Source organism: Amblyraja radiata, chromosome 9, assembly GCF_010909765.2.
Source record: "Amblyraja radiata isolate CabotCenter1 chromosome 9, sAmbRad1.1.pri, whole genome shotgun sequence".
In the NCBI taxonomy this organism is placed as follows: domain Eukaryota; kingdom Metazoa; phylum Chordata; class Chondrichthyes; order Rajiformes; family Rajidae; genus Amblyraja; species Amblyraja radiata.
The window spans coordinates 73,363,904-73,384,425 of NC_045964.1; the positions used below are offsets into that span (position 1 = coordinate 73,363,904).

General features: G+C 40.8%; 1 protein-coding gene across 5 annotated transcripts in view; it reads right to left on the reverse strand.

Moving 5' to 3' along the window:
* The window catches only part of unc79 (unc-79 homolog, NALCN channel complex subunit), a 199,382-nt gene that overhangs the window by 71,347 nt on the left and 107,513 nt on the right, over window positions 1-20,522 (reverse strand). For 4 of the 5 annotated variants that reach the window (XM_033027737.1, XM_033027736.1, XM_033027732.1 and 1 more), the window contains exons 29-32: window positions 15,104-15,286; window positions 11,586-11,748; window positions 10,411-10,560; window positions 7,073-8,287 (exon numbers count right to left, since the gene is read on the reverse strand). In XM_033027737.1, the coding sequence (XP_032883628.1) occupies window positions 7,073-8,287; window positions 10,411-10,560; window positions 11,586-11,748; window positions 15,104-15,286 (1,711 nt within the window). The remainder of the gene's footprint in view (window positions 1-7,072; window positions 8,288-10,410; window positions 10,561-11,585; window positions 11,749-15,103; window positions 15,287-20,522) is intronic. The other variant, XM_033027733.1, reaches the window with a different exon arrangement.

A 20,522-nucleotide genomic window follows, 5' to 3' on the forward strand; every position in this document is an offset into this window, starting at 1 on the left:
TGGACATAAATGTAGATCAGTTGGCGAATACGTTTTGATGATGACACCAAAATTGGAGAAGTTGTAGACAGTGAGGAAGGCTGTCAAAAGATATAGTGGGATATAGATCAGCTGCAGAAATAGGCGGAGAAATGGCAGATGGAGTTTAGTGAGGTGTTGCATTTTGAGAGGTTGACTGTAAGGGGAGAATATACAATTAATGGCAAGGCCTTTAACAGCATTGATGTATAGTGGGATCGGAGTCCAAATCCATACCTCACTGAAGGTTGCTACACAAGAGGATAAGGTGGAAAGATAGGGTAGACAGTCAGAATATTTTTCCCAGGGTGGAAATGTCCAACTCTAGAGGTCATAGCTATAAGGTGAAAGGGGAAAAGGTTAATGGAGAGGTGTGGGGCCATTTCTTTTTACACAGAGAGTGGTGGGGGCCTGGAACACATTGCCAGGGGTGATGGAGGAGGCAGATATGATGGTAGCAATTAAAACGTTTTTGGATAGGCACATACAAGTGCAAGGATTAGGGCGATATGGATCATGCAAAGGCAGATGAGATCAGTTTAACTTGGCATCATGTTCAGCACTAACATTGTGGGCCGAAGGGCCAGTTCATGTGTTGTACTGTTCTATGTTCTGCGAGTATAATTTTCTTCAATTAGAACAATAATGGCACATTGAATTTTATTAGTACTTGATACTGGACTAAACATGGCACTTACAAATTAACCTAAAATGGCCTGCATATGATTACAATGGTCTCTCAATTCATTTTAGGCCTAACCTGCCACGCAGTACTCAACTGAGGAGACACGTAGTACTCAACTGGGGAGACACATAGTTTTTGAAGGAGACCCATGGAGTGGTCAGATACAGGTATTTTAAATAATGGCCTTGCTATTGGCATTTTGGGCACTCAGCTGAGGCCAAAAAAAACCTTTCCAAATGTGGAACTGATAAGCATCTTGTACGCAGCATTTTAATTAGTTCACTTGATATGGAAGAAAGACTACTTGTCTCTGGTCCAGCTGTTTCTAGTACTGGAGCAGATGTAGATGGCTTGGCAAATCCGGAGTAGATTGACTTTTAACAGACTGATCTGAAAAAAGATTTTGAACCATGAATATAACTTTTTTTGAATTTCAAAACTGCAAACCACTGTGACCAACTGCACTAGAATTATCAGTATATACCGGAATTTTAAACCAAGCAAATATGTTCTTGTTAATATTTTGTTTATGAAACATAGTTTGTTTGTAATCCATGCTTTCAGAATTGTTATTAAAAACAAACTCCACTCAATAAGATTAAAATGTCAAATGAAAGTTTTAATCCATCCAATAAAATGGTGGCTATATAAAAACATTAACATGGTAATGTTTGATGAAAACATTATTTAGATTCAATTAACACTTTAATAACATAAATCTACTTGGAGAGGAGAGAACCCTTCCTGATTTGAGTTTAATATGGCAAATGGGAAACAAGGAAACAAGGAGAACAGTTAAACGAGTACTTTGGTTCTGTCTTCACTAAGGAAGACACAAACAATCTCCCAGGAATACTTGAGGACTGAGGATTTAGTGGGAGGGAGGAACTGAAGGGAATCTACATTAGTCAGAAAATGATGTTAGGTAAACTGTTGGGACTGAAGGCAGATAAATCCCCAGGGCCTGATGGTCTGCATCCCAGAGTACTCAAGGAGGTGGCTCTAGAAATCGTGGATGCATTGGTGATCATTTTCCCATGTTCCCTCGACACTGGATCATTCCTGTGGACTGGAGGGTGGCCAATGTAACTCCACTTTTTAAGAAAGGAAGGAGAGAGAAAACAGGGAATTATAGACCAGTTAGCCTTACACCGGTAGTGGGGAAGTTGCTTGAGTCGACTGTTAAAGATGTTATAGCAGAGCATTTGGAAAGCAGTGACAGGATCGGTCAAAGTCAGCATGGATTTATGAAGGGGAAATCATGCTTGACTAATCTTTTGGAATTTTTTGAGGATGTAACAAGTAGAATGGATAAGGGAGAGCCAGTGGATGTGGTGTATCTGGACTTTCAAAAAGCCTTTGACAATGTCACACACGATTAGTGTGCAAAATAAGAGCACATGGTATTGGGGGTAGGGTATTGTCATGGATAGAGAACTGGTTGGCAGACAGGAAGCAAAGAGTAGGAATTAACAGGTTCTTTTCAGAAGGGCAGACAGTGACTAGTGGGGTGCCGCAAGGCTCGGTGCTGGGACCCCAGTTATTTACAATATTTATTAATAATTTAGATGATGGAATTAAATATGACATCTCCAAGTTTGCGGATGATACAAAGCTGGGTGTAAGTGTGAGCTGCAATGAGGCTGCAGGGTGACTTGGATTGGTTGGGTGAGTGGGCAGATGCATGGCAGATGGAAATGTGAGGTTATCCACTTTGGTGGCAAGAACAGGAAGGCAGATTATTATCTGTCAGTGTCAGATTCGGAAAAGGGGAGGTGTAATGAGACCTGGGTGTGTTTATACATCAGTCACTGAAAGTAAGCATGCAGGTACAGCAGGCAGTAAAGAAAGCTAATGTCATGTTGGCCTTCATTTCGAGAGAATTGGAGTTTAGGAGCAAGGAGATCCTACTGCAGTTGTACAGGGCCCTGGTGAGACTGCACCTGGAGTATTGTGTGCAATTTTGATCTATTTTGAGGAAGAACATTATTGTTATTGAGGGAGTGCAGCGTGTATTCACCAGGTTAATTCCCGGGATGGCTGGACTGACATATGATGAAAGAATGGGTTGGCTGGGCTTGTATTCAATGGAATTTAGAAGGATGAGAGGGAATGTTATAGCAACATATAAAATTCTTAAAGGATTGGGCAGGCTGGTACCTGGACGTGGCATCGAAGGACGAGATGCCAAAGCGAACAAATGGAGCCAAATAACCGAACGGAAACGACGCCGAAAAGCCAAATAGTGGACATGACGTCGCCGGGGGGCAGGACTTGTCAGCGATTGGTCCAGACCCCCGTATCCATCACATCACTGGCCGGGGGTGACGGGAGGGTGGGGGTCATTTTTAATTTTCCTTCCCCGCTTTTGGATTTTACTGAATATAAAATAAAACCGCGTGCGATTGGAATGTTTGGTTGATTTAACAAAATAATAATCCAAATTGGTTCCATAGATATTTACACCAACTGTAACAATTATATTTTGAGTACCACAATACATTTACATACACTACCGTGCATCTTGAAGGCCAGTGGTCCTTTTGGGTGTTAATCGAGAAACCAGTCGGAAAAAAAAAGAAGATTTAAAAAAAATAATATCTTAGCTCCCCGAGTCAGTTCAGTGATATGAGTCAGGGGCCGCGGAACGTTTTTGAAAATGGGTAGGCTGAGCAATCACTAATCACCGGCCTCGGGGGTACCTGGTGAGGGAGCGGAGCGACTGAGCAGGGGGAGGGTGGCACAATTATTATTCCCTCACCAGGTACCCCCGAGGCCGGTGATCAGTGATCGCTCAGCCTACCCACTTTCAAAAACGTATCACTGAACCGACTCAAGGAGCTATGATATTCTTTAAAAGTCTTTTTTTTTCGACTGGTTTCTCGATTCACACCTAAAAACGTCATGTCCGTTATTGGGGTTTTCAGCGATGCGGCATTCTGCTTTTCCGCGATCCGCCCTTTCAGTTAGTTGCCTTTTTGGCGATCCGCCCTTTAGGTTATTTGACTTTGCGGCGTCATTTCCGTTCGGTTATTTGGTTTCCACTTCTTACTTCGGGATCTCGTCCTTCAACGCCACTTCAGCACACGGGGCAGGGTAGATGCACGTAAATGTTCCTGATGTTGGGGGAGTCCAGAACCAGGGGTCACAGTTTAAGAATAAGGGGTAGGCAATTAAGGACTGAGATGAGGAAAAACCTCTTTATCCAGAGTGTTTTGAATTTGTGGAATTCTCTGCCACAGAAGGTAGTGGAGGCCAATTCACTGGATGTTTTCAAGAGAGATTTAGCTCTTCGGACTATGGGTCAAGGGATATGGGGGAAAAAGCAGGAACAGGGTACTGATTTTAGATGACCAGCCATGATCATATTGAATGGCGGTGCTTGCTCGAAGGGCTGAATGTCCTACTCCTGCACCTATTTAGCAACATTGAATTCTCCCAATTTTGTTAGCCCTTGCTGTCTCCTCCCCTTCCTATCTCTCCCTCAGCCCTCGGGCTCCTCCTCCTTTTTCCTTTCTTCCCGCCCCCACCCCCCATCAGTCTGATTAAGGGTTTCGGCCCGAAACGTTGCCTATTTACTTCGCTCTATAGATGCTGCTGCACCCGCTGAGTTTCTCCAGCACTTTTGTGTACCTCCTATTTTTCTATGTTTCTAATATGCAATTAATAAATAACCATTTAGTGCTTGTAGTGTAGTACAAACCAAATTTGGCATTCTTAAATCAATATATAAAATGAATAAATAATATTGGAAACAAGACCTCTTGCACATAATTATATTTTGCCAGCTTGTCTTTGTAGGAACTGGAGCTTTGGAAAGAAATTTTAAATGAGAATTCCATCTGAAGCGTGACTTATTTTACCCATTCAGATGCTGACTGACTTTGTGCACTTTTAAAAATATTTTCAGTTTTTGTTTCAGGTTTCTTAGTTTTCTTTATATCGTAACCACTTCTTAGTGTTGATGCTAAGATTACACTAATGAGAAGTAGTCGGCTCCATTAGGCAGACCACAAGATTCACATGCTTGCTGCCTGACTCGCAAAACAAACGCTCCTTTCTGAGCTCTGTCACAGGACGAGATGACCACACGGACAGAAGAAAAGATCCAAAGAGATACTCAAGGTTTTCTTTCAAACATCCCAGTGATTATTGCGGATCCCTGACCTATGATCACACAAAGCCATGAAAGAACATTCAGAATGGTGTAGACAACCACTGTGATGTAATGCATCAGGAACATACAGAAGCTTCGCAACAATTCATTTCGTTGTCTCTAACTGAGACAATGACAATAAATTTGAATACAATACAATACAAAAATTACAAACGGGTAATTTTTAGGGGTTGGACAGGCTAGATGCAGGAAGATTATTCCCGATGTTGGGGAAGTCCAGAACAAGGGGTCACAGTTTAAGGATAAGAGGGAAGTCTTGTAGGACCGAGATGAGAAAATCATTTTTTACACAGAGAGTGGTGAATCTGTGGAATTCTCTGCCACAGAAGGTAGTTGAGGCCAGTTCATTGGCTAGATTTAAGAGGGAGTTAGATGTGGCCCTTGTGGCTAAAGGGATCAGGGGGTATGGAGAGAAGGCAGGCATGGGATATTGATTTGGATGATCAGCCATGATCATATCGAAGGGCCGAATGGCCTACTCCTGCACCTATTTTCTATGTTTCTATGGACCAGACCGCCTCAGAAATTACCAATCTGTGAAAGGGTCTGTTGCTCCTGTTTTGGCCTTATCAGTCACCTTCAGAACACACAAAACCATGACTGGAAGCACGTCATCCTGAATGTTGCCCAAGAAGAACTATTAAGAGCTTTCAGCCATGTTACTTTAACAGGATGAATATTTATCTCACACGGAGTTGGGGCAAACTAACAGTGGCCAGTGTTTAACAATAGTTGCTATTTTTTCTCAAACTCATTCACAATTGAAATACAGCTTACCCCAGACAGCCAAGCACACATGCATACACATGTACCTGGTAATGTTAGGTTCCTTTGTATCAAATTTGTAGAGACTGTTATTAGTCTGTTATTATTCTGTTTCTTCTTGCCAAAAGGACAACAGTATGATAATCATAAAACAAAAAGCAATTGTAGTACAGGACTAGGTAATGTAATGTCGGATTTTGCCACAGACAACTTTTAAAAATATTGATAATAACCACTGTATTTAAATAGATGTCCTTATACTTTTAGACTTTAGAGAGGACAAACAAACATGTGACATTAAGAATGGAAAGAGTTCAACAGTCAATTACTGGCTGTGTTACAAACAACCTAAATTATAAAAGTTAAGGTTTGCATTGGCATTACACTGATGGCATTGCTAAACATATTTACCCAAATATCAATATCTTTGAAAAAAATTAGGTTATCTGTATTCTGTAAACATGTATTTTTAGAGTGAACTTACATAGGTTTAAAACTGTAACAATTTTAGAATTAGTCAAACCATCTGATGTGCCATGTATTCAGTTAGTTAATCATGTTACAAAACTGGAAAACATACAAAATCACCTTTAGCCTTATTGGGCTTGCAAAATGATTGCTTTGCAATGCATTCATTCGAGGAATAACGCATTTGCCAGCTGCATCTTTTAAGAAGTTTCATTAATTCCAGAAAAGGGGACAATGACCAGGCTCCGTATGGGATGGGGTAAAAGTGGACCAACAGTTCGAAGCATAAATGAGGCTGGGGTGGGTGGGTGGAGGGAGGGAGGGGCTGTTGTCCACAGAGGAAAAGGAAAATTACAAGGTCAGGACATGGGTTGCTAGACTGAGGCCATCAGAGACGAGGGTCCCAGTTGGGAGGGTCCAAGGAGAACACATAGTTTAAAACATGATAGGGGGAAGACTTGGGACAGATTGGGACAGCACCAAGGCAAATTCCTTGTATGTGAATACTTGGCCAATAAACGTATTAATTCATTCATTCATTCCCAGTCTGGGCAGGAACTTGCTCTTGCAGCATCTATTTATACTGCCAAGCCAACAGTTTATTAAAACATGGCTACTTTGGGAGCACCCAACAAAGGACATTCCACAAAATTAGATATCCTCATTTCCCAGCATCACTCCAAAAGAGCAAGCCTGAGGAATCATGTCATCCTGTGCACAGCTGGTGCGAGTCATGTCGGACACACTACAATAATACATGGCCTCAGATGTCCAAAATGGCCTGATTTGATCTTGGAATTTCCTAACCAAATCCACACTGAAAATCAGTGACCTTCATATAGGCAGTATTTCTTTTTAAAGCAATATTTTATGTCCAAATTTCTCATCTACCCTGTTTTGAAACACACTCCCCTACACGGTATTCCAATTTGGGAGTGATAAATTCATGTCGTCCTTACCAGTGTCTCTTTGATCTCCAAGTCTGTCCAAAATATTGAAAGAGATATCAAGGTATTCCCTCTGAATAGCACTGACAGCAATCTTCCTTTGCTTCTTCTGCCTTGGAACAATCTGGATTTTAAATTCTGTTTCTTCACCACTCTCATCTTTTTGGTCGTTGCCTTTGTCAACAGAGAGCTCTGCTTCTGACTTTTCATTTTCTTCGGGTTCAGTAGGAAGTTTGTGGAGTACCGTTTTAACCAGGAGACTAGGTAAAGGGCTATCAGATTTAGCCTGATCTTTATTCAACTCATAAATGTCATCCTGAGATATGTCCAGCACAGCAGATGACTTTCTGAGATTGTCTCTCTTTTGCTTAAGAGTAAGAGGGCTTTCACAACCAGAACACTTAGAATACATTTGCAGTGTTAGATCTTCCAAGTCTTTTTGATCACTCAGAACAACTGACAAAACGTTCTCAGTGTCTAACAAAGAAGTATTTGCAAAATCTAGACAATGAGAGTCTTTGGAACAATCTTCAACATTGACTTTCACAACAGGGGTAACGTTCAAGCTAAGTGGTGAGGTTTTCTGAGATATCGTATTAGTTTTCCCATTTGGTTTATTGTTTGATGTATTCTGAATTTCATATTCCTCATCACTCTCGACAATCCTCAGAGGTGGGAGAGCAACGAAAACTAGCGAGTCACTATCCGAACTTGAAAGAATCGACTGTTTATCAGGTGCAGATGATGAGTCAGAAGATAAGTCAATCAAATCAGTTTCCTCGTTCTGTGAGGACGTACATTTCTCAGGAGATCCATGTGTGACCTCATATATTTCTGTGCAATTGAGTCTGACTTCTGGTATTACTGGTCGCTTCCCTTCTTGAGAGCTTCCTGCAGCTGAAGACCTTTCCTGAAGCTCTCCAATTACTGCGCTGACTGACAAATCCTGATCTGGTCCTCTATACATGCTTTCCATCTGATTATGATAGGGAGGACAACTTGGTTGTTTCTCAGACTGACATCGATCTAAACACGACTTTCTACGTTGTTCATCAGAAGAATATAGAGCAGAATCTGCGTTTCCTATATCAAGCGACTGTTGCTTAATTGCATGCAACAGTTTCTTTTGACCAAAGCCTTCCTGTAATTGTGGAGATGTACCGCAGTGCATCATACTGTCCGGCAAAAGACTGGAATCTCTGTACTCTGACAGCTCTATCTCTGAACCTGAGAGAAAAAGAAGCAAGATTACAAATAGAATTTACGGGTGAAATTTTAAATGAGGCAAATTGAATTCAAAATATTAGTTAAGATACCTTCATTAGTTGGAAATTGACTGTACATTAATACTTTTCACCTCATTAAATAATGCTGATTGGCCTGATATTATCAAATTCAAATGTTGCATGTGTTATGCAGCTACTTTAAAAACTAAACTTCATGTCATCATGAATTTGAATGCATTCAATATTTAGGATACTAATAAATATTAGAATAATAACAATTTTCATTTTAAAATGTTCACTTAAAATTTTCCGTAAACAACAAGTTGCTTTATATGTATGTTATCAAAAGAAATGACACACATCTAAAAAAGGCAGCGGACCAAAGCTTGCAAAAACAGGCCAGTTTTAAAGATTATCTTAAAGAAGCAGAGGGCGAGGGCACATGTAAGGAGGGAAATTCTAAGGCTTAGACCTTTGACAATTAGATTTCACTGCCAGAGTAGAGTGATTAACTCTAATAGAACACCCATGGCATATGAAAAAGATGCTGCGTGGAAAGAATTCAGGAGGATCAGACACTTGCTGATAACCAGAGAAGCTGGAGAGATTGTACGTGAGGGAGGGTGAATTCTTCCTCAGGCATTGGAATCATTTTAGGGGCAGCTAGGACATGTACAAGCCTGAGGTTCCCCCTCAATAGAACTGGGATCAATATCCGTGCCCAGGTGAAGTTTGCTACCAGGAAGATGGCAGAGAGATGGGAATCTCGCAGGGAATTCAGGAAGGAAAGAGACAAAGCAGGAAGGATATGTTAGAAAAATAATGTGAAATAAATAAATGCCAAAAACAAAGTCAACAACAAAGAGGTGGCAGTTAAAGTTCAGAAAACTGAAAACTACAAACTTAAAGATGCTGTATATGAATGCTTATGCAAAATAAGGTAAATGATTTAGTGGCTCAAATAGGAATAATATGCCATTAATGAAATACAACTGTAAAATGAACAAAGCTGGGAATTATGTAATCCAGGGAATTCAACATTTTGGAAGGATGACATAGGACAAAGGACATGTATTGTCACATACACCAACTGGTGCAGTGAAATTTGAGTTACCATGCAGCACACAAATAAGATAAACACAACACTTTAGAATTTAACATGAAACATAAAAAACATCCCCCCACAGCGGAATCAACGTTTCCAACTGTGAGGGAAGGCACCAAAGTTCAGTCCTCTTCCTCTGTTCACCCGTGGTCGGGGCCTATTGAGGTCTCCGCAGTCGCCGCAACGACGGCCCGATGTTTCAGGCCCTCGAACGGAAGAACACTCTCAGCGGCCCGGAGCCTCCGAATCTGTCGCTTCCTACTGGAGACCGCGGCTCCCGAAGTCCACAGGTCGAGCTGGGCGAGAGATCCCAGGCTCCGCAATGTCAAAGTCAGCGCCACCTGCGGCTGGAAGCGCCACAGACCACAGCTCGACGGTGTTGAAGTCGGCAGTCGCAGCACTCTGGAGCTCCAACACGCCGATTCCTGGTAAGGCATCGCTCGCTCCGCGATGGAATCCAGTGCTGCGCCGCTGCTGAAGCTCTGGCCGGTCTCCGGTAGAAAAGGCCGCGCCAATCTAGATGGTATGCCGCGAGGAGGGGGTGAAGATGCGGCTCGGAGGATAGAAGCATCCTCGACCAGGAATTGACTAAGAAAAAACGTTTCCCCCTCCTCCCACATAAAAAAGACTAAAGACCTGAGCAAGTTGAAAAAACAAATAATGCAGCACTGTTAATAGATGGGCAAATCAGTTCAATGGTGAGAATTGAACATGGCATGTAACACTGTGATTTGAAACTGAAGTCAGTTCGAGTCAAGCTAAGAAGTAGCAAGGGCAGAAAACATTGGTGGGAGTTTTTTTATAGGCCGCCCAAAAGAAGCTGAAATATTGGGTGCAGCATAAATCAGGAAATTATAAATGTGGGGAACAATGATATTACAGTAATTTTATTGCAATATATATATAGCAATTGCCTGGCAGGTGATCGTGCGAGGCTATCTGATGAGACTAATCCTGAATTATTCCAATAGCCATGTCAAGGTTTTATGTTTCTTGTGCAATGAAGTAGAAAAACTTACTCTTCTGTGCATTCATCTCAACTGGTTGATACTTTACTGATTTGCCCCCGCCAATTCGTTTTAGTCTTGCAAAGAAGGTTTGAGATTCCTTGTTGCAAGCTCCAGTTGGGGTATCATGTACATCTGATTCATCAAACACACTATCTTCTTCTGGCCAAGGGAGAAAGAAGTAAAACATGAAAAAAAACAATGCAGACATATCTCGGTAATCACGGAGCATGTTAATTAATTATTGGAATTACCTAAACTGCTGAACTGGGTATTGAACTGTCAAAGGCACTTGGCACGTAACTTTACATATAATACCATGTATAACAGTATTGGACATTTGTAAATACATTAAGTACAATATACAATACAATACAAATTTATTGTCATTTGAGCCCCAGTGAGACTCAAACGAAATTTTGTTTCCACAGCCATACAAACAAAAACAATGTCCTACAGACATACACACAATTAAGTTCACACAAACATCCATCACAGTGAACCCACTGTGATGGAAGGCAAAGTCTTTTCTCTCATGTCCATATAATAGCTATACCGTGATTTTCAACATGATACATTTCTTATAACTACCAGAGATAGTTATTTTCTTTTACACAAAGAAAGAAAGAAAAAATGAAGGTAAATACAAATTACAAAAAAATTACTTCAGGAAGTAACATTTGGGACACAGGAATCTGTCGTGACATGTAAATGCTGTTTTATATAAAGGGGGCGAAAATTAAATTTAGATCCAAGGTTCGCAAAATATTCAACTACCAGGGCTTTTTCGTGCCATTTCTGGGACAGTGAATTATTAATTAACAGCGTTTGATCGGTAATGATTAGTTAGCAAATCTATTACTATTGCATCCTGCAGTAACTATGATGCTAACATCAGCTTTAATGTGGCAGACATTACATTTTCAACATCCAGCAATCTCAACAACATGAAAATAAAACCATTTTTACCAAGTCTTTGAACAAGAGGAAAATATTACATTGAAATGTGTAGTGTTCCATACTGTCATCATCAAGTTTTCATACAAAAACTGTAATGCCTTTAGAATTTAAACTTTAAAATTAATCAATACTAATAAATCTTCTATTTCCATCCAAAACAAATATCATATTTACTCTCTAAAAGTTGGCCAAAAAGGAAGCCCATATGCCATATTTGTATATCTTACCTTTCTCCTTCTCACTGTACTTGCTAATGTTACTATTATCAGTGTAAAGGGGTCCAGCAGAGGGATGGGGTTTACAGCTATGATACTGTGCATTAAGTGTATTGATTGTGATATAGATCAGATGCAATACAATCTTGCTGACATCAGAGTCTCTGTAGGGATACTAGAAGACAAACAATGATATTAGCATAAGTAGTGAAAACATGCCTCACCACTGAGTTTGAAACAAAATGCACAAAGCAACTCCAAGGTATAGACTTTCCCCCTTACAAACATTGTTCCTGACAGGCATCATTTAGTTTAGTGTTCAAGAAGGAACTGCAGATGCTGGAAAATCGAAGGTACACAAAAATGCTGGAGAAACTCAGCGGGTAGATGCTGCTGCACCCACTGAGTTTCTCCAGCATCTATGGAGCAAAGGAAATAGGTAACGTTTCGGGCCAAAACCCTTCAGTCTGAAGAAGGGTTTCGGCCCGAAACGTTACCTATTTCCTTCGCTCCATAGATGCTGCTGCACCCGCTGAGTTTCTCCAGCATTTTTGTGGTACCATCGTTTAGTTTAGTTTAGAGATACAGAATGGAAACAGGCCCGTTGACCCACTAGTCCGCACAAACCAGCGATCCTCGCATATTAACACTATCCTACACACACTAGGGACAACTTTACATTGATACCAAGCCAATTAACCTACAAACCTGTACGTCTTTGGAGTGTGGGAGGAAACCGAAGATCTCAGAGAAAACCCACGCAGTCACGAGGAGAACATACAAACTCCGTACAGACAGCACCCGTAGTCAGGATTGAACCCGGGTCTCTGGTGCTGTTAGCAGAGTAAGGCAGCAACTCTACCGCTGCACCTGGAGTCTGCATTTCTACTGTCTGCTGATGTTAACCCCGTTTCCCTCTCCAGTTGCTGCCTGGCCTGCTGAGCATTTCCTGTTTTTAAATCAACTGCAGGGAACTCAGGAATCCTGCATCGAAGATGTCACTAAATATGCAGAACACCTAACCATAATGAAGAGCCTTCATAGTTAACAAATCCGCATGTAAACAGCATAGCTATTAATTAGCATTAATCTACATTACAGAACGTAAATGAGTTAGAAGCTGAAGCAGCATAACAAACATTTGTTTAATAAATTAATTCAGTTTGGAAGTAATTACTTGAGAGAATTAGACAAATGGCCTTAACTAGAGAGATTGTTGGACAATAATTATGGCATTAAAAAAATAATTTCACATGATCAATAGATTTCATTCGGAGATTAGAAATATCACTTTAATCATTTAAAGTTTATTCTATAAGTTTAGTCTTTAGAAGACTACTAAAACCTGCATTTTGTTAAGAATCAGAAGGCAATAGAGGTATCTGGATTTCCACATTTAGTTGCACATGCACTTTGTTAGTTCCATGGCATAATAAAGGTGAGTGGTAATAGTTTACCTGTCATCATGCAAAATCCCATCCATTATTAATCTATTTTACTCTTAATTGTTTTTATTACATGTTCATAAGTTTAAGAGGTGGTATGGTGTGATGCAAATGCTTTCCTCCAAAGAACGGCAGTCAGAACAAATGTTTGTTTCTACAAGTTATATTTTATGAGATTAGTTGAAGCTTTAAATATTGGCTGAGGCGCCAGAGATTGAGAGACTCATTTGCACTTCTTCGGATAATTCCAGAAGGTATCCAGAAGGCCTTTGACAAGGTTCCTCATGGGAGGCTGGTTAAGAAGGTTAAACTGTTGGGTATAAATGCAGGAATAGCAAGATGGATTCAGCAGTGGCTGAATGGGAGAAGCCAGAGGGTAATGGTGGATGGCTGTTTGTCGGGTTGGAGGCAGGTGACTAGTGGGGTGCCTCAGGGATCTGTGTTGGGTCCTTTGTTGTTTGTCATGTACATCAATGATCTGGATGAAGGGGTGGTAAATTGGATTAGTAAGTATGCAGATGATACCAAGATAGGAGGTGTTGTGGATAATGAAGAGGATTTCCAAAGTCTACAGAGTGATTTAGGCCATTTGGAAAAATGGGCTGAAAGATGGCAGATGGAGTTTAATGCTGATAAATGTGATGTGTTACACCTTGGCAGGACAAATCAAAATAGGACGTACATGATAAATGGTAGGGAATTGAAGAATACAGTTGAACAGAGGGATCTGGGAATAACCGTGCATAGTTCCTTGAAGGTAGAATCTCATATAGATAGGGTGGTAAAGAAAGCTTTTGGTATGCTAGCCTTTATAAATCAGAGCATTGAATATAGAAGCTGGGATGTAATGTTAAAATTGTACAAGGCATTGGTGAGACCAAATCTGGAGTATGGTGTACAATTTTGGTCGCCCAATTATAGGAAGGATGTCAACAAAATAGAGAGAGTACAGAGGAGATTTACTAGAATGTTGCCTGGGTTTCAACAACTAAGTTACAGAGATAGGTTGAATAAGTTAGGTCTTTATTCTCTGGAGCGCAGAAGGTTAAGGGGGGACTTGATAGAGGTCTTTAAAATGATGAGAGGGATAGACTGAGTTGATGTGATCAAGCTTTTCCCTTTGAGAATAGGGAAGATTCAAACAAGAGGACATGACTTCAGAATTAAGGGACAGAAGTTTAGGGGTAACATGAGGGGGAACTTCTTTACTCAGAGAGTGGTAGCGGTGTGGAATGAGCTTCCAGTGGAAGTGGTGGCGGCAGGTTCGTTGATATCATTTAAGAATAAATTGGATAGGCATATGGATGAGAAGGGAATGGAGGGTTATGGTATGAGTGCAGGCAGGTGGGACTAAGGGAAAAAAATTGTTCGGCACGGACTTGTAGGGCCGAGATGGCCTGTTTCCGTGCTGTAATTGTTATATGGTTATATGGTTATATGGTATCAGAAGGCAGAGCTTTGGTTTAATGTCTCAATCTATAGATGCACCTCTGGAGTGTTTCTTCAGTAAAATGTCCAATATGTTACATTTTATTGGCATAATATCAAACCGGCAGCTAAAGTGAATTCCTTCACTGAAACTTCTCTGTAATCATTTTCTGTAATACCCACATAGTTAAAATAAAACCATGCTAATGTAGCGGCACCAAACGTGGTGAATAAAACCAGACGTCAGTTTATTCAGGTTCTACACGTTAGGTTGGTCCGCTAACTATATTAACATTGCTGCTGCAGCTGAGCGAGGTTGTTCTTTCGGGCTCAGCTACCTGTTGACTGCCAAGGTCTCGAGGTGAGATAACCTTAAGTGGCAGGCCACTCTCTCTAGCCCATGACGTCACGTGCCAGCCCTCGTACCTACTGACAAGGGTTCGACCATAAGTGGCCCGAGTATTAGCTGACGCCACACTAATTTGAATAAGTGCGGTAAAGCTGATTCAGTTATATTTGTGCATCACATTAAGTTTACATACAGACAACTTTGATTTCCTCATGACAAATTCTATAAAGCAATCTCCAGGCATTAGTTTGCAGTGGCATATCACTCAGGCCAATTCTGCATTTCTATTTAAAAACAAGTAATTGTACCTTGTACAGAATCACAAGCAACGATTTCAGCCACATCTGTCGCATGTGAGGTTTCAGAGTCCAAAGCGAGCATCGAGGAGGTTGTTGAAAGTAATGGCGCAACTGTGGACATGTGCAATACTTAAGTACTTGCACCACCAGCGGAAGGAGTTGGTTTCCCAGGCTAATGTTATAATCCATGACCTGCAAGAAATATAACAGAACCAGAAATGTAGCAATTATGTTTAACACAACTAAAAACAAGTTAGGAAACCAATGAAGTAGGCGATACATTGTATATCATTAAATGTGGCTCATCAGAGTCAAACAACAAATTACCAAATTAAGAGAGTGGTGCTCATTCATCATGCATCACCAGCATAACACTAAAGGGATGGATGGTGAATGCATCAATATAGCTCAGGACTTCAGTAATCCATTGTTCAACAGAGATCATTCCCAAACTAGACCAAGAGGGCAGGTGCACCATTTGCAGAGAGCTAGTAATTATGTTTAACACAACTGAAAACAAGCTAGGAAAGCCAATGCAGCCAATGCAGTAGGCTTTGTACCGTATATTATCAGATATCCCGAGTCTGATTGCTGACTAAATACAGTACAAAACGACGGAATGCCTGGAGTCTGAGGAGATTGTGCTTAATTTAAACTCCTAACTTCAGTTATCTCAACAATCAGTTGCTACAGAGTGAAGAGCACATTCCATTTTTTTAATTACTTTATATGAACAGGAGTACAAACTTTTGTCATCCGTCACATTCTTTTCTAATGAAATTAGTAAAATTAAATATTGGGCAGAAATGGACAAATAAATGAATTCCATCCATTCTGTGTCACTATGTCTAGATTGGTTGGTTAAATATTTCTGAAAGATGTAAAGCATCATCAAGGACCCATCATCAAGGGCTATATGTATGTATTTATGTATGTGCTTAATCTATGAACCAATGTTGTATAACGTTAGTACCTCCACCAATGTAAAGCACTTTGGTCAACGAGAGTTGTTTTTTAAATGTGCTATAGAAATAAAAGTGACTTGACGTCATCCTGGCCACACCCTCATCTCTCCGCTGCCATCAGGTAGAAGGTACAGGAGCCTGAAATCTGCAACATCCAGGTTCAGGAACAGCTGCTTCCCCTCAGCCATCAGACTATTAAACACAACTTCAAACAAACTCTGAACTATAACAGCCAATTGCACTTTATCTGTTTATTTATGTATATATATATATATATTCTATGGTATATGGACACACTGATCTGATCTGTATTTATGCCAACATATTCTGTCGTGCTGCAGCAAGCAAGAATTTCATTCCTGTCTGGGACACATGACAATAAACTCTCTTGACTTGACTCTTGTCTTGACTTTGAACCAATGGGAATTTCACAGCCTTTGAAAGGAAATTTAACAATTGTTATACATAAGATTGTAAACACTAGTATAAATGAAACGTAAAGAATTGTACCTTGCTGGTATATATCTTGGAGATGATTGATAAGAATAGAGCAGTGGATTTAGTAAAGTATTTACAAGGTCCTTCATGGCATGCTGGTAGTGGTAGTGGTGTGTTTTTCCAACTGGAGATCTGTAACCAGCAGTGTTCCATAAGGATCATTGTTGCGATCGCTGTTGTTTGTTGTGTGTGTGTGTGTGTGTGCGCGTGCGTGCGTGTGTGTGTGTGTGTGCGTGCGCGTGAGAGATTTGAATGAAAATGAAGGTAGTCTGATTCGCAAATTTGTAGAGAACACAAAAATTGGTGTTGTGGTCAGTGAAGAAGATTGTCAATGGATACAGCAATGTAGCTCCGCTTTAAATTTGGGTGGATAAATAGCAGATGGAGTTTAATTTGGACAAGTGTGAGGGGTACCATTTGGGAGGTCAATTGAAAAAGGAAAGCATGGAGTAAATGCAGGACCCTTTGGAACATTGATGTACAGAGGAATCTTGGGTCTAGGTCCAAAGTCCTAAAAGTGTCAACACAAGGATAGGCTGGTAAAGAAGGCACATGGCATGCTTGGCTACATCATTTGGGACGTTGTCTAAAAGTTGGGAAGCCATATTGCAACTATACAGAACATTAACTAGGTAATATTTGAAAAATTATATGCAGTTCTGGTTGCCACCACATAGAAAGCGTGTTGAGGGGGGCATAAGAGGTTCACTGGATTGTTGGCCGAATTGAAGAGAATTAGGGGAGGGTGGACAAAGGGATTGAATCGAAGATGAGGGGCAACTTGATAAAGTAGATAAAGTTATGAGAGGCATTGAAGGTAGATAGAATCTTTTTCCCAGGATTAAGATGTCAAATATTAGAGGGCATACATTTAAGGAGAGAAGGGGGAAGTGTACAGGAGATGTGCAAGGCAAGTTTTTATTTAAAACAAAGAGAGTGGGATGTGCCTAAAATGCACTGCCAGGGGACATGGTAGAAGCAGATACATAGCAATGTTTAAGGAAAATTTAGACAGGCACATGAACAGGCCGAGAGTAGATGGATAAAGACCATGTGCAGGCAGATGGGATTATTTAGAATGGCATTATTATGGGCACAGACATGGTGGGCTGAATGGTCTGTTCCTCCATTGCACTGTACTATGTACGGTAGGAATTTGCTGTCCAATTTGAGTCAAAGATTAATTGAATACTGTTTATAATAACAACATATTAAAATTATTATAACTGAATATTTAAGTAATAAACAGTAAAACAATTTACTGGTGTTATTTTAACTTTCTTCAGGGAAACAAATTGGAGTTTGTTTCTCACTGTCAAAGAGTGCCATCTGGTGGAGAATTCTGCTCAAGGACATTCCTTTCATCGTGAAAGAGAGAGTAATCATTTCAATACACATAATGCTAAGCAGAGAGCTGCAGTATTCATACCAACAGAAGGAGGTACTTTACCATGAAATTTAATTCATATAAAATATTGGAAGGAACTGCAGATTCTTGTTTATACCGAAGATAGACACAAAATGCTGGAGTAACTCAGCGGGACAGGCAGCGTCTTTGGATGGAAGGAATGGGTGACGTTTCGGGTCGAGAACCTTCTTCAGACTCTGGTCTCGACCTGAAATGTCACCCATTCCTTCTATACAGAGATGCTGCCTGTCCCGCTGAGTTACTCCAGCATTTTGTGTCTATCTTCGATGTAAACCAGAATCTGCAGTTCCTTCCTACACAATAAAATCATAGTTTATCTTAAAACTAAACAATATTCAACAAAAGCAACAGTACAAAGATAAAAGCTAACCTAGATTTTACACTTAAATAAAATAGTAAGATTAAACGAGAACTTACCAGTTTGAAGTTTGATCTTGATTTTATGAGGAGTTACGATGAGCGATTACGTGAAGAAGGGCCGTCCGTCTGCGTGCGCGTCAATCTTCAAAGCAGCGGTGTTAAATCACAGATAAAAAAGAAGACCTGAGAATAGTAAGATTGTGAAAAACTTGAACTTCTATATGACCTTGATAATATGAGGGTGGGAGCAGTGGGCACGTAATCGCTCATCGTAACTCCTCATAAAATCAAGATCAAACTTCAAACTGGTAAGTTCTCGTTTAATCTTACTATTTTACTTCGGAGTCACGTGAGTGACTACGTGAAGATTTCAAAGCTCTGTGATTTTACGCCGGTTACGAATCCAAGCGTCACACACTGAATGGATTGACCATGGATGCGTGTAATCATTAAAGCATTCAGACATTACGTAGTTAAGTAAAGTAACTGATGCTTTAAATGAAAGAAAAGTTTTTAAAAAGTTACCCCTCCCAACCTTGGGGGGAAACTAAGGGACAGAACTTAAAATGGTACCTGCAAACACCCCCAGTCCGGTTATGGGTTTGTTATAAAAACGGTGGACCGTTATTTCATTCGTCCATCCTGCAGCCACTAGGATGTCGTTAAGGGGCATGTCCATAGCTCTTGCTGCCGACGTAGATGCAGCCCTGGTGGAGTGAGATTTAACGATATAAATGTTCACTCCTGCTACCGCCATTACCTCCTTTGACCATCTGGAGATGATTTGAGTTGATACATTCTGGTGTGGTTTTTTATGGCTGATGAGGACCGATTGTTCTGAGCCTCTGAGGTTCTCCGTAACTCTCAGATAGTGGTGTTAGTACGTTACCACACACACAACCGTTGGTCCTCTGGATATGCCAAGAACTGGATCTCCATCCCAGGCATTCCTGGCCTGCTCTGTTTTATCAGGTTCCTGATTAGGAATGTTATGTTGTTCATATTGGTGGTCATGTAGTCCAACTGTAACTTTTGCAGTGTCTGGACTCTTTGTCAGCATACCACCTTCAGGGTTAGTTATAGGCGATCCCCACTGTCAAAGTAGGGTTAGTACCACGCTCACATCCCATGTGTCCATGTAGCTTGGCCGTGGAGGTATTAAGTTGTAAATTCCCTTCATGAATTTTGTTGTAAAGGGATGCGTTCCTATCGACCTGTGCCCTGCTTCCAGCATCAGATAGGAGGAGAGTGCGCCTCTGGCACTATAACTTTGTTTATAATTATGGTACAGAGTTGATAGGAACTCCAAGACATCCGTTATCCGAACTGTGTTGTATTTGTTCGGACAGTCCTATGCCTTGATATGGCCCCCTCAGAATCTGCAGAACAACAAGTTAATACGTTCATGTAGTGGATGATTGCTCCCTGTAACTGGGTTCACTAGGAGGTCCCTGCTCTTGGGTACAGCCATAACTGGCTGGACTATAATTCCCAAATTTTTTGGGAACCAGGCTTGAGTAGGCCAATCTGGCACTACCAATATGCCTGTGGCTTAGTCTTGTTTGATTTTGGTCAAGCATCGGTTTGTGAGACAAATTGGCGGAAAGCATACATAAACATTCCTCCCCAATTGAGGGAGAAAGCATCCACTGCCTTAGCTCCTGGATCCAGCTCGCAGGACACATATCTGGGTAACTGATGGTTTGGTCTAGATGCAAACAGATCAATATCTGGTATGCCAAATCGTGTAGTTATTTTGTTAAATACTGCCCGATTCAACATCCATTCTGTGTTGTTATTAAACATTCGTGATCCAGCATCTGTCACCGTGTTATATCTACCTCGTAGATAGACCGCTGTAACCCAAATATTCCTCTCGATACACCAGTGCCAAATGAGGTTCGGCAATCTGTCGCAAGATACAGATTTTACACCACCCTTGTGATTGATATATGCCACCGCAGTGGTGTTATCAATCTGAATTTGAACAAGCACAGGTTGCACATCGCTACAGAAAACCTTGAGTCCATATTGTGCCCCCAACAATTCTGGCTAATTGATTCCCTGTGTTGGGGAATTACAGACTCCTGCTCATTCCATCTGCCCCCACAGCTCTAGACTGTGTTTGTGGCTCCCCATCCTTAGCCACTAGCATTGGTCTGAACCACCGATGGCT